Genomic DNA, 17,199 nt, shown 5'->3' with positions numbered 1-17,199 from the left:
TTCGTTTCTAGATCCGCCACTGCCAAACTGGAAAGCTTCCATGGATGACGAGTACAATGCTTTAATGAAAAATGAAACATGGGATTTAGTACCAACGCCACCTACGGCACATGTAATTCGTTGCATGTGGTTATTTCGCCACAAATTTAATGCCAATGGTACGTTACAACGGTACAAAGCTCGCCTTGTCGTCAACGGTAAAAATCAGCAAGTAGGCATTGATTGTGACGAAACATTTAGCCCGGTGGTTAAACCAACCACGATTAGAACCGTACTTAGTCTCGCAACTTCCCGCTCTTGGCCTATTCATCAATTGGGTGTCAAAAACGCGTTTTTGCATGGTAATTTACAAGAGACGGTATATATGTTCCAACCACCCGGATTTAAACACTCGGGCCACCCGGATTTAAACACTCGGGCCACCCGGATCATGTTTGCAAATTAAAAAAATCATTATATGGGTTGAAACAAGCACCACGCGCATGGTACCAACGATTCGCTACCTACATTACTAAGTGTGGATTTAAAAGTGCGGTTTCCGACACATCGTTATTCGTCTACAAAAAGGGAAATCAAGTTGCATATCTACTCTTATATGTCAATGACATAATATTAACGACTTCCAATGACAAACTTCTTAGAGATATCATCACCTCACTATCAACTGAATTCGCCATGACCGATCTTGGTTTACTTCATCATTTTTTGGGTATTTCGGTTAAGCGAACTAACGGGTCACTATTTTTATCTCAAGAAGCCTATGCCGAAGATATTCTTGCACGTGCAAACATGTCTACCTGTAAACCTTCAACAACACCGGTCGATACATCATCAAAGTTGAGTGCCAACGGTGGTCCTCCGTTAACCGATGGCACACTATATCGAAGCCTAGCGGGTGCGTTACAATACCTCACTTTCACCCGGCCGGACATCACATACGCAGTACAGCAAATTTGCTTGTTCATGCATGCTCCAAGGGAGCCCCATTTCCAGTTTCTTAAACGTGTTCTGCGCTATGTACGGGGCACCACACATCACGGCTTACACATTCAACCATCAAAGTCCATTTCATTAACTGCTTACTCAGACGCTGATTGGGGAGGATGCCCGGACACGAGACGCTCTACTTCGGGATATTGCATTTTCTTGGGCGAAAATCTTATCTCGTGGTCCTCCAAACGGCAAGCAACTATATCAAGATCAAGCGCCGAAGCCGAATATCGTGGTGTAGCTAATACAGTAGCCGAGACAAGTTGGATTCGCAATTTATTACTCGAACTCTCGGTCCCCATTCCCAAAGCCACGGTGGTCTACTGTGACAACATATCAGCGGTTTATCTCTCAGAAAACCCGGTCCTGCATCAACGCACTAAACATGTTGAAATAGACATACATTTTGTTCGAGAAAAGGTGCGAATCGAGTCGTTTCGCGTGCTACATATACCGGCAGACTTTCAATATGCCGACATTTTTACGAAAGGCTTGCCTAGTGCACTGTTTCAGAAGTTCAAATCCAGCCTTTGCGTCCGTTCCTCTACCGCTAAGACTGCGGGGGTGTCTTAGTCAACGATATTATCGTGTGAATATTTGTAAATATATTATCTTCCGTAATTATCTCTTTGCCAGTTCACATAGATTGATAGGATTGATAGCTTTTCCATTATTACCTCTTTGTAATTGTGTATATATACTTTACCTCAGTGCATGAATAAGACACGGATTACATAATCCTTTATATACAGTTCCTCTTAAAGTGACCAACCTTACCACACTTCCTGCAATGGTAATTTCGACTTTTTGTTTGGACCCGAATTGTTGTTCCCTTGAAATTTCCGTTTCGCTTTAAACTTACTGTTTCCCATAGGTAATTCACCCATCTCAACCATATTCATAGAAGTTGTTCCAGCCTGTTTCTTGTCATCATTGATCATCACCTTTTCTTGTACTCTGAAAGCCTATTCAATTCGAAGTGACTTCCAAGTTTAACCAAACTTAACTATTCTTTCTGATGTTTTAAATTGTGTTTGAAATCTTTCCACGAAGGAGACAACTTGTCAATAATGCTTGAAACCGAGATGGATTCTTCCATCTTCATGTCAAGTTGGGCAAACTGCCACAAATTTGTAATAGTTCATTATGCTATTCAATGACAGGCTTCGAATTAACCATCTTGTAATTGTTGAAATTACTCACAGGAACCTTCTTACTAGAAGAATCTTTAGCCATATACTTGGCTTCCAGATTATCCCACCATAATTTTGCAATTTTTACATTCTGATAAACATCAAACAGAGAATCACACATACCGTTTAAGATGTGGCCAAGACCGATGTAATTGTCATTTTCCCACTTTAATTGTTTCCTGATTTGTTCCAGATTGCGTTCCTCTAGTATCTTCGATGTGGGAGTAGTCAACACGTACACCACTTTCAGGGTCGTAAGAAGAAAGTGCATCTTCTTCTGTCATCGACGAAAATCCGGCCCTTCGAATTTCTCCAGTTTGTCAAACTTGCTTGTCATATCCTTCACTGATTGCCCGCTCACTTTGTTGGGGAAAATAGTAAACTGCGGATGATCTGAGAGGCATTTGATCACTTTCAGATAAAATTATTTTGGTTGTTCTCTCAAATAATTCAATCGGATACAACTTATAATCGAGAATAGAACTTAGTATGTGTGTGATGAGAACAAAACTTTTGGTGGCTCTGCTCCTTGGACCTTGCCAAGGGCTGTCGCCCCTTGGAACCTTTATTAGGGACTCTACCGGAACACATAGAATTATAACCACTCAAACAAGTATGCACTCCCACATTTCCTAACTTACTTAATGTATATCATAATTTACTTTGATCACCAAATCAATCCTAATTACACTAAAACATATTAACATGTCTAATAGTATTAAAGCTTTAGTTGGCGTGGTAATTCACTTACTTTACACTATTTCAAGTCATGATAGTGGGAGGAAAATAAGAATAAGATGGAGGTTTATCCACTTAGCCAATTGTTAAGGTTGCCCCACAACTCTTCAACATTGGCTGGTTTGTTGGATCTTCTCATGACTTCTATTGACATGCTACTAGACATGTCCACTCCATTCATGAATCACACCCATTTATGAATTATGAATTATCACACTATAGTACGATTCCTTTTTGTCGTTATTATTACACTAATTGTATCAAAATATTATGAAAATTTTTTATTATCCTTCTTGCTTTTACATAAAATTTTTGTTTATAGAACAATAGTTAATTAAAATATCATTCATTTCCCATTTATTCTTTTGCTTTGGGTAAAGTTAGGTTAAATGTATATATGTACACAAAACATGGCTCATTCAAAAATATTCAAAAATATGAAATAATCTCCTTTCATTTTTTTAACCTTCATTTATTGTTACTCTTCCATTGGTCCCCGCTCATTGTCGACCATTGATCACCCTCCGGGACCACGTAACATCATCCATCTGGTTCGTGACTTTGTGGTTCGACGTTTATCGGCCCCTATCAACAATCCTACTCTCTAGTCGATCTATTTGAAATTGAGGGCTAATATGTCACATTGAATATACCCATAATGGTTCACCTAATAATCTAATGTCTTGGATAAGGTTCAACACTTCAACTTGAAATGAGAAAATCTAAACAAGGAGTCAAACAAACGATGCAAGCCTCAAAATTAAACAAAATAAAAGATATTTTTATACAGTTTACATATGAAACGTCTTCGCCACTATACAATACTAATCGTCGATCGGTCTTAACGTGACCACAACTTGAAATTGGCATGGGCATACTAATTCGCCTAATGTATGATATAATATCAAATATTCTTACTGCGAGAAGTTCATGAATCGAAGCCAACGCGCACTAAATTTCGTCACATTTTCTGCTTCCTCCGAGCAAGTAGATGATGACGTTGCGTTCGCAGTTCGCTTAGGACAAAGGAAAAAATTCCTTGAACCTAACTGGATCAACTTTTCATCCGGATCTAAACCTGTTTGGTAACAAATTTATTAAAAAAAAATCAATTTCATAACTAATAAGTAATCATATGCACTATATGTCACGTTTTTAAATTAGATAAACACTAGCTTACTTTCTAAGCTAAATTGCGAGTAATGGAGACCGAAACTAGACGGATCAAGTGACGATAAAACCGGTCGCCTGCCTTCCTTAGAGTAGAGCCGTAGAGCGTCCGCAATAAGATCCCTCACAGTCGACTCGGGTGAAACTATAACCTGCACCGGGCCTAAGCTTCTTTGTACCGTTACATTAAGCAGTAGCTTCGTTAGCTTCGGTCGCAGCATATCCGTGGAGGACGAAAACCTGCCCGGATTTAAATCCGGCAGTGTCCTCGGCCTCCTTAGTTTTTCTACCATTTCTTCAGCCGAGTGGCCGTGAAAGGACATCGCTTTCTCGGTTAATCTCCCCTTCTTGTTTAGCTTATCCTGGCCTTTCCGGATACTCTTCTTTGTTGACATCTAGTATTGTTGGTTCAGTATCAGGATGGCAGAATGGTAAATGATGAGAAAACAAGGGGTAGATGTAGAGAGAGAGTGGGAGATGAGTTTGAATGGAAGTTGAGGTGTGTGTTTATATAGAGAGGAGGTTTGTTTGTTTGTTCTCAGAAGGCAGGTTTATGTTCAAGGGATGAAGATTCGTTATTATCGGTTATTTTCGCTGGTCAAGAGAATGTTTTTGACCCTTTTTTAATGTTAAGTTATAGTAATATAAATATAGAGTTAAGTTCTTGTGAAAATAAATTTATCGTACGAAACGTACGAAGTGAAAGAAAGTCAAAAAAGTGACGGTGGCATTTTGGTAATTATCAGCAACTTCAAAATTACTCTAGTAGAGTAATTTTGAACTTCTGTAGGGTAATTTTGTAAAAGCTCAAGTAGAGTAATTTTGGTCGTGTAGGGTAATTATCAAAATTGTAGGGTAATTATCAAAATTACACTAACCCCCCCCCCACCCCCCAAAAACCTAAAAAAACCTAACCCCCCCCCCACCCCCAAAAACCTAAAAAAACCTAACCCCCCCCCCCCCCCCCCCACCCCCCAAAAACCTAAAAAAACCCAACCCCCCACCCCCACCCCCAAAAACCTAAAAAAACCTAACCCCCCCCCCCACCCCCAAAAACCTAAAAAAAACCTAACCCCCCCACCCCCAAAAACCTAAAAAAACCTAAACCCCCCCCCCAACCCAAACTAAAAGCTAAAAACTAAACCATAAAGCTAAACCCCATAACTAAATGCTAACAAAATTACTCTACAAGACATTTCCCAAAATTACCCTACAGAAGTCAAAATTACTCTACTAGAGTAATTTGATAATTACCCTACATTTCTCAAAATTACTCTACAGATGCTCAAAATTACCCTATTGATGCTCAAAATTACCCTACAGATGCTCAAAATTACCCTACTAGAGTAATTTTGAAGTTTTTGATAATTACCAGATTGCCACCGCCACTTTTTGCTTTTCCCCAGTACAGTACTTTTGAAATTGCTGATAATTACCATATTGCCACCGCCACTTTTTGACTTTTCTTTCAATTCGTACAGTTCGTACATTTATTTTATTTTTATTTGATCTTTTACCTATAAATATAAATAAAAACTAAAAGTAAAACACATTTTTATTATAAAAAATTATTCCGGTTAGCGAACTTATGATTGACTTCTTAATCAACAACATGAGAATCTAAATTATTAGATAACAACAAATAAGTGAATAACCACCGACTATGTAACGAAACTATCACTATTTTTTTTTCTAACCCATACCTCATTAGCTAGATTTAACAAAATAACAATAATATATGCTTTCGTGCAATCATTCTTTTTCTACCCCAACCAAATGGCCAGGCCAATTCATACGAAGTGAATACATTGGAATGGAATCTAATGTGGTGCTAATGGAAAGGAGAGAGATGTCGAAGTATGGAAGGAGGGCAGCCATACCCTTCACCTTCATAATAGATATATGATTTTTTTATATATATTTTTTTTGAAATAGGTTAGAACAGTACCGTTATCATTCCACACGAAAATGAGCAATTACAAAGCAATGGCAGGTAGTCGGGCAACAAGTTGCGCCGCCACCCCCTTTTTGAATAGAAAAACCAATTCTACTAAATACAAAGTTTGAAACCTTTAGCGACGAAGAATTACTATTAACGACTTTTTGAACCTGATTCAAAAGTCGCACAGCGTCAGGAGCGAGACCACCAAAGGTATCAAACGCAAACGGGACAAACACATGTTGATTTTCCAGGCAGACTTTCTCATGTTTTGCCACTTTGCTCGCCTCTACCTTAAGCACCGCTTGCCCTACGACAAAGCCCTTGTCCTTGAGCCCGACAAGGGGGGAGACTCCAGTTAGATCTACACAAGCGTGTTTTCCCCCTTCCCATCCAAACACAAGGATGTCCGCCGGGCGTAAACTGGACCTCCCCTCTAAGGGGTCAGTCAGGAAATTTACTGGAGCCTCCTTTTTGGCAGAGATCCCGGCCCGCTTAAGAACATCACATAACACATCTCTCACCCAATCATGCCGATATTTAAATCCTGGTAGCTCTTTACAGTGGATCGCGTGCTCACCGAAAGAATCCAAACACGCTTTGCGGCATACCGGACATGGCTCGTCAACTGGGAACAAAGGAATCATCAGTCAGTATCTAAGGATAGCACGGTATTCCACAGCCGACATGTGTTGCCCCAAGCCTTCAGTAGGTACGACAGACAGAAAATCCTGAGCATGTGGGGCACGTAGACATTCAAACACAGCTCTTTGCCGAGGGGATAAAACAAACTTCTCTTCAAACCTCTTGACAATTTCGCCATATAAGGCATTCGACAGAATTTCGCCATATAAGATAATCGCTTTTTTTACATTAGGATATTACGTAAAACCTAACACTTTTTTTGTGCTGATATTGGCAATAATTGGTGCCAAATGATTCCTAAACAAAGGTAAAACGAATATATGAATCGCTATCTACAAATACACACTATAGGGTATAGACAATGTTTGAAGTTTTTTGTGTTTGGTGCACGATATTGGAGTAGGCGGTAGATTATCTTCTTCTTTCTCCTATGTGAGCATGCAAAAGGTGTATGCGATCATATCAAGAAATGGTGCAGCATTCCAACAACGTTGGGATTCTGTCTTGGATTATACTAGAACTTCTAAAGACAATAAACTATCTCAAACCGATCATGAACAATGAGGTGCATTTGCATTTGGAAGGCTTGTTATGACAAAGTCTTTAATAACAATTTTCTTATGGATTAAAAATAGAACGGATTCTAGTGTGTATATATAGAGTGGATTAGAGTGGATTCTAGTGTGTGTTATTAGTGACAAAAAATGAAATTATATGCTTAATAAAATATTATACGAGAAAAAAAAAAGACAAAATTCAATTGGAGTTCGCTTTCTCTAAGCAAACTTGAAGAGTTCCCCAGCCAATCAAGCCAACTCCCTAGTTTTACATGTACTTAGGGTGTCCGGAGTGGGGGGCGATAAACCCACTCGGCACCGCATCTCAATCACCGCCAACCTTTTGCCGCTTGAATGTTTACCGAATTGGTGGAGAAAATTGATAACGGTACGGATTCGGTGAGAGTGAGGGAAAGGGGGAGAGTGATGGGTGTGTGGTGGGGTCCATTCCTTCTTAACCAATCACACATTTTTTCCTCTTTTTTTTAAATAGTTTACCTAAACCCCATTAGGTAAACCATTGGCAACGTTTTTTAGCATTAGGTAAACAAATTAGGTGAATTAACGTGGCACTGTTTGATTGGGTGAATTGAGAGTTTACCTATTCCAAATGTTTAACCACTCCCTAGAATTCACCTAGAAGTTTTCTAAACCACCTAGTTATTATCTAAATAACATTTGCCAACTCGTATGAACAGTGTTTTTTTTTTTTTTTTACTTTTTTGCCTCTTTGGACTCAATTTACGATTTTGCCCCGCTTTAATATTACAATTTAGCCATTAGTTTAAAATTATGTTTTTACTTACCGTTCAAAATAAAGTTACGCTTTTACCCTGATGGAAAATTAATTTTTACCTTGATTCGAAATAAAGATTTTACCCCGTTTAAATTTACAGTTTTGCCATTACTTTTGTTTCTCTTCTCCCAGGTAAATTATGCTTTTGACCTCAATTTAAATTTACATCTTTGTCATCGGTTTTGTTTACTTTCCCAGGAAAATTACGATTTTGCCCCCAGTGTATAAGTACAGACACAAGATGGGGGCATATTGCGAGGCAACTGCCTGAAACTCCCCCAATGGCCCAACCAATTTGCGATTTTTCCCCGCTTTAAAATTAAGATTTTGCCATCAATTCAATTTTACGTTTTTACCCCCAGTTCAAATAAAATTAGGCTTTTGCCCACATCTAAAAATTACAATTTTGCCCTCAGTTCAAAATTACAATTTTGCCCCGTTTAAATTTACAGTTTTGCAATTAGTTTTGTTTTTTTTCCTTCCGGCCAAATTACATATTTGCCCTGAATTTAAATTTATTTTTGCCATCGCTTTGCTTTGCTTTGCTGTGTCTTTTCTTTTTTTGTCCTTTTCCGCTTTATGTATATATTATAGTTATTATTGCGCGAAACTATTAAGAAAAACTTTCGCAATTCAGTTGGTTGTATGAACATTCAAATATAGTGAGTGTCTCGGGTTCGAAGCCCTTTATGAGAAAGAAAATTTTTTATTATCTGCTGCTAAATAAAAGTTTGAGTATCTATTATTCTTAATAATATTTTCCGTGATTTATTCGTTCTTTTTTCACTTTTACGTTGTTTTCTCTACTTCTAAATTTGTTATTTTTATAACCAACCGGTATGATACCGGTATTTACGGGTAAAACACCGGTAGGTAACGAACTAAACAGGTATCGTGTTTATCCCGTTACAAAACAAAACGAATCGATAACGTCTGAATTCCCCGCCGCGCAGCACGGGAAATTTCACTAGTTTTAATAAAATATCACAATTTTTATGGTAGAATTTTATTATGATATTTTAAAATTAATCAATGTACATACACAACACATGTTATTTTTCAATTGCATATAGACCTTAAAATTTATTTCTGTTTAATTTTCGGCTGTTTTACATCCAGATGTCAAAACCTGACTTGCTAAGTAGGACAACGACAGACACGTGGATATGGAGAAAGAGACACGTGGGATTTGCTAAAGGCTGTGATGAGAAGCAGATTAAACTTTAGTGGTGCAGATTAATCCATATGTGGCCCTCATCAGCCAATCGATGTTCTTTGTTGACTTCGTATTCTGATTTTTTTTTTTTTTTTCATCACTTGTATAATCCTAATCCAATATAACGAGAGAAGGTTGATAGTAATTATAAGTTGTACAACGAAAAAAGTTAACAACTATGTTTTATATATACTAGTTGATGGTTGACATGCATAAGATAGATTTGATTGAAACTTGAAAGTCACCGTCCGATTCTGGTATTCCTTGACGCAACTAATTTCCAAAGACTTGCCCAAATATTGGCCATTCTATGATTGACACACCATTGAGTCGTAAATGAATAAAATACGGATCAAAGATCAAATCTAGATATTTGCATTTGAAATGTTACTGTCTAAGGGCGTCTCAAAATTCACTATCCTCTTGAAAATTGTGTCTTTTCGGAATGTTTTATTATTATTTTTTAAAATCAAATGGGTATTGGACTCACTAAACCTAATGTCAATGAGCTAACTTTTAAACCACAAAAATTGTTTTGTAAATGGACCTATCTTGGAGTTGGTATGGGTATACTATTTAAAAAAATTAATATATATATATATCGTTTTTTTTTTTATAAAAAAACACGTGCATCTTGAAATCACGGCCCTTGTGCGGTGGTCGGAGTGTTGCGCTCCGGTCAAAGATAATATTTATATACCCAAATTACCCTTAACAAATAGCTAGTGGTAGTAAGGGGTCGAACCACGAAGAGTATGTGGTTTGTGAATAGACTTGATTGAATTTGAACAAGTGTCACAATTTATGAAGCTTGCTAACTTGTTTTTATGATTTTTGATTATTGAAAAGATGTTGAATTAACTAAACAAAATTGATTGAATTGATTAACCACTAAAGATTAACAATTGCAAGAAACTTGATTAATAAAACAATATGGAATAACAAGGTTCACACCCGGTTTCAACAAATGCAAGACCTAGGATTACTATGCGTTTTAATTTGATTTACTCGAATTAGTTCATTAACGGGTCAACAATCACAAAGCTTAGCTGCCAATCGCTTTCAACGTCATAGACAACGGACCACGATGCACTTCGTTACCTTGGACTAGCAAATCCTATCAAAAGACAAGGCATAAATATGTGTATTCGTTTCACAAAGTCAAATTTAATTACTCACTCGACAATTCGTAAATTCAATACAAATGTAGGACAATTGTCTAAAGATTCAAACGTAATTCAAGTTGTCACAAATCAAACATCAATACATTATAAACCCTAAATCTTACAAAAGTCTACACCGAGGTGAAACCTCCAAGAAATTAGTCGCGCATGATCGAAAGGACTTGATCACCAGATGTTGGAAGCATGATCATGATCATCTTGAAGCTTGGAGAATGATGGAGTGGTGATTAGGGTTTGGTAATGGTGGAATTGAATGGATGGTGGAATGGTTAGGGTTTGAAAGATGGAGATGATGATGAATTCGATGATTGTTCGGTTGATCCGGATGATTGATGATGTTAGAGACTGAAGATAGTGATGAAAAGTGGCTCAAAGGTGAATTCAAAACTCAAACTATTGTGTAACTCTCGTATGGTTGGTGAAAAAACTCATTTAAGTCGTTCCAACAACTCAAATCACAAAAATTCGTGTCAGAAAAACTAAGGACCGTCGCCGACATTTATATCTAAGCTTGTAGCATACGAACCTTTAAGTCTAAACGCTTACATTTATATCTATATGTTTGTATGTACATGAAATACTCATGTAAGGCTAAAGTGTGTGGTCATGACCCTCATGACCCTTAACATAGACATCATGCATGACCCAAACCACACCCCTTAGGGTGTGGTCATGACCCAAACCACTATCCCCTTTATTTTTAATATATTTTTGTCTCAAAATCATCAAATGAGAGGGTTGTGGTAAATGTGGTTCAATATTGCGAACCACCATCAATCAAGGAGGGAGCGGCGTACCATTTGATTAATGATCGTATGTGACAAATAATGTCCCAACCTACGCCTCACACCCCATAGACTAAGTATAAATTAAGTCTAAGCGCTTACATTTATATCTATATGTTTGTATGTTCGTGTAATACTCATGTAAGTATGAATTATTTCTTGCTAACCTTACGTGTTTCATTTCTATACAATCAATATTTTCAAGAAAACATGTAATTACGACAGATGGTATATTATTATTATCGAAAGAGGTTGGATGGTTTGGTTCGTTTTTTTGGTTTGGCAAAATCAGTAGAAAAACTGAAATGTTTGCTTTTTTATTTTTAAACCAGTTTGGTTTCAATTTTTTTAGTTTTAGCACCCGTTCGGTTCGACTCGGTTAGATTATTTTGGTTTTTTTAACAAAACTATGTAAGATTTAAAAATAAAAAGTATAATATAAGATTTAATAATATTTCTTAGATGTTTACATTTATGTTAATATATTTTACTTTTTTAATTAATATTCTTTATAAAGACCTAACCTTCTTATATATATTTATGTTTCTTCAAAGTTTTTATTAAGACATTTTTGTTTATAACTAGGTTTAAAGAAGTTCGCCGCGTTGCGACGAATTTCTTTTGTTATTTAGTCTGTGTTTACATGTGTTTTGAAATCACTACGAGCGTGTTGTGAACGGAACCGCTGACAAGAATAAAAAGAAAATGTAGAAAAAAATACTGAAAGATAACCGAAAGAAAATCAACCAAAAAAGTTGTATGGTAACGATGTTGTTCGTATGAAACCCGTGGTCAGGGATGAGCAAATTGTTCTGGGTACCGATACCAAATTTGCCGAACTGAAAGGTCTTAAGTACCAATTCGGTATCGACTTTTGGCGTTCCTGGTACCATTCACTACCGTTTTTTCCTTCATATACTGGTATCGTAACCGGTATTTTCGGTATCAGTACCGATTCTGCATCGGTTGCCACCGAGCTCATCCCTACCACTAAAACTAAAAAAAGAAAAAAAATTAAAAGCTGAAGAAAATCAACAAAAAAAAGTTGTACGATACCGTTGTTCGTACGGTAACCGTGGTCAGGGATGAGCAAATGGTACCGGGTAGCAGCACTAAATTTCCCGAACCAGAAGATTTCCAATATCAATTCGGCACCGGCTTTTAGTGTTTTCTGTATTAGTGCCGGTTTTTACCTTCATGTACCGATACCGAACAGGACCGTACCAGTATTTTCGATACCAGTACTGGTTCGATACCGGCTGACACCAAACTTATCCCAACCTCTGATATTAAAAAAGGATTAAAGTTAAAAAGTAAAGAAAATAACTATTATTATAATATTAAAATAATAAAAATATTAAAAAAACTATATATTATGATAATATTAAAATTACTATTCATTTCAATTCGTTTATTAATAAATAAATAAATAGTAAAATAAAACTTTGAAAATCATATAATTTTTATGATTTTGTTATTTTTTTAGTCAATGGATAAAATCATTTCAAAGATAAATGAACATCTTAATGTTCTTATTAAAAATATTTAACACTCAAAGATAAAATTAATAATTTCTAAACCAATATATATATATATATATATTTATATATAATGATATTTTAGGTTATTCGGTTCTGTTTAGCTTTTTTGGTTTTCATAAAATTCAAAACTGAAACCGCACCGTAAATTTTGGTTCGTTTTTCGGTTCAGTTATTTTCAGTTTGTTGTACGTTTCGGTTTTTCAATTCAGTTAAATCAGTTTTTTTGATTTTCTGTTCACCCCAAATTATTAAGGCAAATTGGATTTAAATAATCCCAACTCACTGTTATTGGCCAATAATAATCCCAACTCATTTAATCACCAATAATAATCCGAACTATTCACTTTTGTTTGTAAAATACTCTTAGTTAAAAAAACACCAACTAGGTTAAAAAATTGCTGATGTGGCTTGCCACGTCACCCGCCACATCAGCTGCCACGTCATCAAAATATGCCACGTAGACTGCCACATCAGCTGCCACGTCATCAGAATATGCCACGTGGCAAGCCACATCAGCAATTTTTTAATCTAGTTAGTGTTTTTTTAACTAGGAGTATTTTACAAACAAAAGTGAATAGTTCGGATTATTATTGGTGATTAAATGAGTTAAGATTATTATTCGCCAATAACAGTGAGTTGAGATTATTTAAATCCAATTTGTCAATTATTAATTAATAAATGGAAAACATCACACAATAGTAATTAATTCTTTTTGTATTTTACTAAAGAAACTTTATCTTTTTTTGTGTGTGTTAAAGTTGCTAAGTTTTATTTCTTGTTCTACTTGGGTGCTCGCATTTTATTTCAATTTTTAATAAGAGAAAAGTGACTGGATAGTCTCTGTGATTTGCTTATTTGTCACCTTTAATCCATAACTTTCTAAAATTACACCTATAGTCTTCAGTTTTTTCAATTTCGTTTCCGGATAGTCCATGACGCGTAACTGGGTTAATTTTTGTTGTTAGGTGCGTGTGAAATGACAAAAATACCATTACTATCAAATTAATAGCTAAAAAGTTAAAAGAAATATAATTAATTGAAAAAGTCAAATTAAAATTTTCAATTTCGTTCCCGGATAGTCCCTGTAAAATATTAATTATATTTCTTTTAATTTTTTAGCTATTAATTTGACAGTAATGGTATTTTTGTCATTTCACACGCACCTAACACCAAAACTAACCCAGTTACGCGTCAGGGACTATCTAGGAACAAAATTGAAAAAGTTGGGGACTATAAGAGTAATTTCAGAAAGTTAGGGATTAAAGATGAAAAATTAGCAAATCACAGGGGCTATCCGAGCACTTTTCTGTTTTATTAATTAATTGAATTTTATAAGTTACCTTTACCCTTACAATTTAGAAACGAATATTTTTACATACCGTATTATAATCCATTTAAGAAGGACAAAAAACTAATTTATAATAAAAAGAGTTTTAAGTAATTATACGTATTAAAACACACGGTACGGGCCAATGTAGGACTAACCCACTTGATAGAGACACTTGTGTTTTAAAGGAGAGATCTTAGGTTCAAAAATAATTGTATTGTTTGGTGTCAAGTAGAGTAGAGTAACATGTCATTAAAAAAAAAAAAAAACAGAGGGTTCAATCCTGTAAATTCAAATTCTCAAATACTTAGATTCTTTTGTATTTTCTATCCCACGTTGGATAATAAGAAAGAAACTTTGGATAAAAGAAATAGCTATAAAAGAGCCATTTGTTTTAAAAAAAAAGTCACATGTTCTATTTTTCTTTTGTAAAAAACAAAAGTAAAAGTAGAAGAATCACTTACTTTATAAGGCCATGTGTAGTCATAAAGCCCTTTTGTGGGCGTTATGCGACACGTGTCGTGCCACGTCACATAAGGGCTTTATGGGGCGTTATGTCACTAGAGCCCGTAGTCATAAAGCCCCTACCTCATCATAACCAAAGTGTAAAATGCAGGGACCAAAGTGTAAAATGCAGGGACCAAAGTGTTTTAATGCAGGGACCAAAGTGTAAAATGCCGGGACCAAAGTGGAAAATGCAGAACAAATAAATACCTTCTCACGCCACGAAAAATCTCACGCCGTTTGTTTTTTTTTTTGGTCATGGCGCCCCGGGGGCGGTGTTCTTGGCGCCATAGCGGCGCTATGGACCTTTCTCGCGCCCCATTACACATAACCTAAGCAAGGCAAACCTTTGCATGAGTTAATAAAATAAGTTATAAAGTAGCCAAATTAAGTTGAGCGAACCAACTTGATTTTTAATTGAACCGAACTTGGGTTTAAGAACTCAGCTTGTTTTTAAGTTCAAGTCGAGCCAAGCCAACTCGGTATGATTATGAAGTTTGAGGCTAGCATTGGTTCATCTCAGCCTTTAAATATTTTATTCCACGACGTATCACGCGGTCACCCTTCTAATATAGCTATAAAAGAGCCATTTGTTTTCAAAAAAAATCACATGTTCTATTTTTCTTTGTAAAAAACAAAAGTAAAAGTAAAGGGATCACTTACTCTATAAGCAAGGTAAGCCTTTGCATGAGTTAATAAAATAAGTTATAAAGTCGAGCCAAATTAAGTTGAGCGAACCAACTTGATTTTTAATTGAACCGAACTTGGGTTTAAGAACTCAGCTTGATTTTAAGTTCAAGTCGAGCCAAGCCAACTCGGTATGATTATGAAGTTTGAGGCTAGCACTGGTTCATCTCAGCCTTTAAATATTTTATTCCCCGACGTATCACGCGGTCACCCTTCTAATACATACGTACGTACGTACGTACATACATGCATGCATACATACATATATATGGAGGTTCATTTGAGAAGAAAATTTAACTGAGAAGAAAAAGAACAAATGGTACAATTGTAAAACGTTGCTTTTACGGCGTTTTCAACAGGGTTTTTATGGTGTTTTAAAATACCCCTGAACTTGTCTTCTAGATCCGCCACTGCTTCATAAGAAATCTATTAAATGTTGCTAGAACTAGTACACAAAATCTTTTTCACATTCAAAAAACAAAAAAAAAAGATTTATCTTTCATAAGACTTTAGATGATTTTTAAAACTTTGTTGGTTTTTATCATTACCACTTTTTCATCCGTAATATAAATCATGTCATTACTTAAAAAAAATTAGAATTGTATTCATGTAATATTTCTATTTGAAAAAAGGTTGTCTATGAATGATATAATATCGGTAGAGTGGTCACGTAATCCCAAATCAGAACAATTTTTGAACACATTGTGGTTCACATGAGTAGTGGGCCACTTTTTCGTCCTACCTGAGGCTCAATGGCAGAAAATACATTGGGCATGTTTCTCATGTCTAAAGTGAGAAGCCGAGAAGGAAGAGATGTGTGAGTTTGCTTTTAAGTAAAAATAAAATAAAAGATTTGTTAGAATTTTGCACTAAATAGAAAAACAATGATGATATGTGGATAAATATTGTACTTTTTCCTGAATAAAAATGTATGCATTGTTTCATACAGGAGATGCTACAAAAGAAGTTATATGAATTAATAATCTAAGCAATTTAAAATATATGTGTATAGGTGTTTCAGTTTTCAGATATAAGATTATGAAAACATGATTTTTTTTTCTTTTATGTAATTTTTTTTCAGATTATGAAAACATGATTTTTTTTCTTTCATGTAATTTTTTTTAATTTTTATATATATTTTTTTTTGTTTTGTGTTAGCCATTAGGTGAGATAAAGTATTATATGTTTAATATCCTTTTCGAAATAATTAATACTAAACGAACTTCTAACAGCTTTGTGTTGAAAAAATTATATTAACAAGAGTAACAAAAACAGTCAATATCATAATACGTGCTGCTTAAGTAATACAGTATAATTATATAATCTACAAATTTTATCACAAGATATGTTTCACAAAATATATTTTTCGATCCCGAATATAGATTATTCTTTGTTTTTTTAAACAACTAGTTTTGAACCCGAGACCTCCCTTCTAAGACTACCCGGTGTGGTGGGCAAATCCCGTCACGTGTACGCTACCTTGGCAGTGAGGGCTTTGCCCTCCAAAACAAAAAAAAGCATAGGGTGGTGGATAAAGGCAAAGGGTATAAGGGTTGTATAGTTAAAGAGATCACCCTTTGAGGTGAACGAGATGTCACATTAGCAGGGTTGTATGGATCATATTAGTGTCACTAAAGTTATTTCTTTATCAAGTCGTCCCTTCATACAGTCCCGTATGAGCGTATGATATGGGTGAATACCCCTCTCATACAATTTGTACAATACGGCTCGTTCAAAGGTTGGTGTACACATAATATGTCATTGGTGTTTGTTTAACACTATCCTAAATAACTTAGTTACCAAAACGGACATCATATAATTATTTTAAGATCCATGAGGTACAAATAAAATAACATGTCCGGCGGGTTTTCTCCGAAACTGGTGGCTTGGTGGCTCGAGTATGCATCCAACTCTGACCGTTATGGAG

At 35.7% G+C, this 17,199-nt stretch overlaps 1 protein-coding gene across 1 annotated transcript; it reads right to left on the bottom strand.

Moving 5' to 3' along the window:
- Window positions 1-3,655: 3,655 nt before the first annotated feature.
- Window positions 3,656-4,607, bottom strand: LOC110904214. Its single transcript, XM_022150041.2, has 2 exons — window positions 4,102-4,607; window positions 3,656-3,999 (listed from the first exon to the last, which is right to left on the bottom strand). The coding sequence occupies exons 1-2, from the start codon at window positions 4,484-4,486 to the stop codon at window positions 3,836-3,838; spliced, it is 549 nt and encodes a 182-aa protein (XP_022005733.1). The 5' UTR covers window positions 4,487-4,607; the 3' UTR covers window positions 3,656-3,835.
- Between the last annotated feature and the right edge of the window lie 12,592 nt (window positions 4,608-17,199).

The sequence above is a fragment of the Helianthus annuus genome, chromosome 14 (genome assembly GCF_002127325.2).
Source record: "Helianthus annuus cultivar XRQ/B chromosome 14, HanXRQr2.0-SUNRISE, whole genome shotgun sequence".
In the NCBI taxonomy this organism is placed as follows: domain Eukaryota; kingdom Viridiplantae; phylum Streptophyta; class Magnoliopsida; order Asterales; family Asteraceae; genus Helianthus; species Helianthus annuus.
This window is presented reverse-complemented; position numbering and strand designations above follow the sequence as displayed.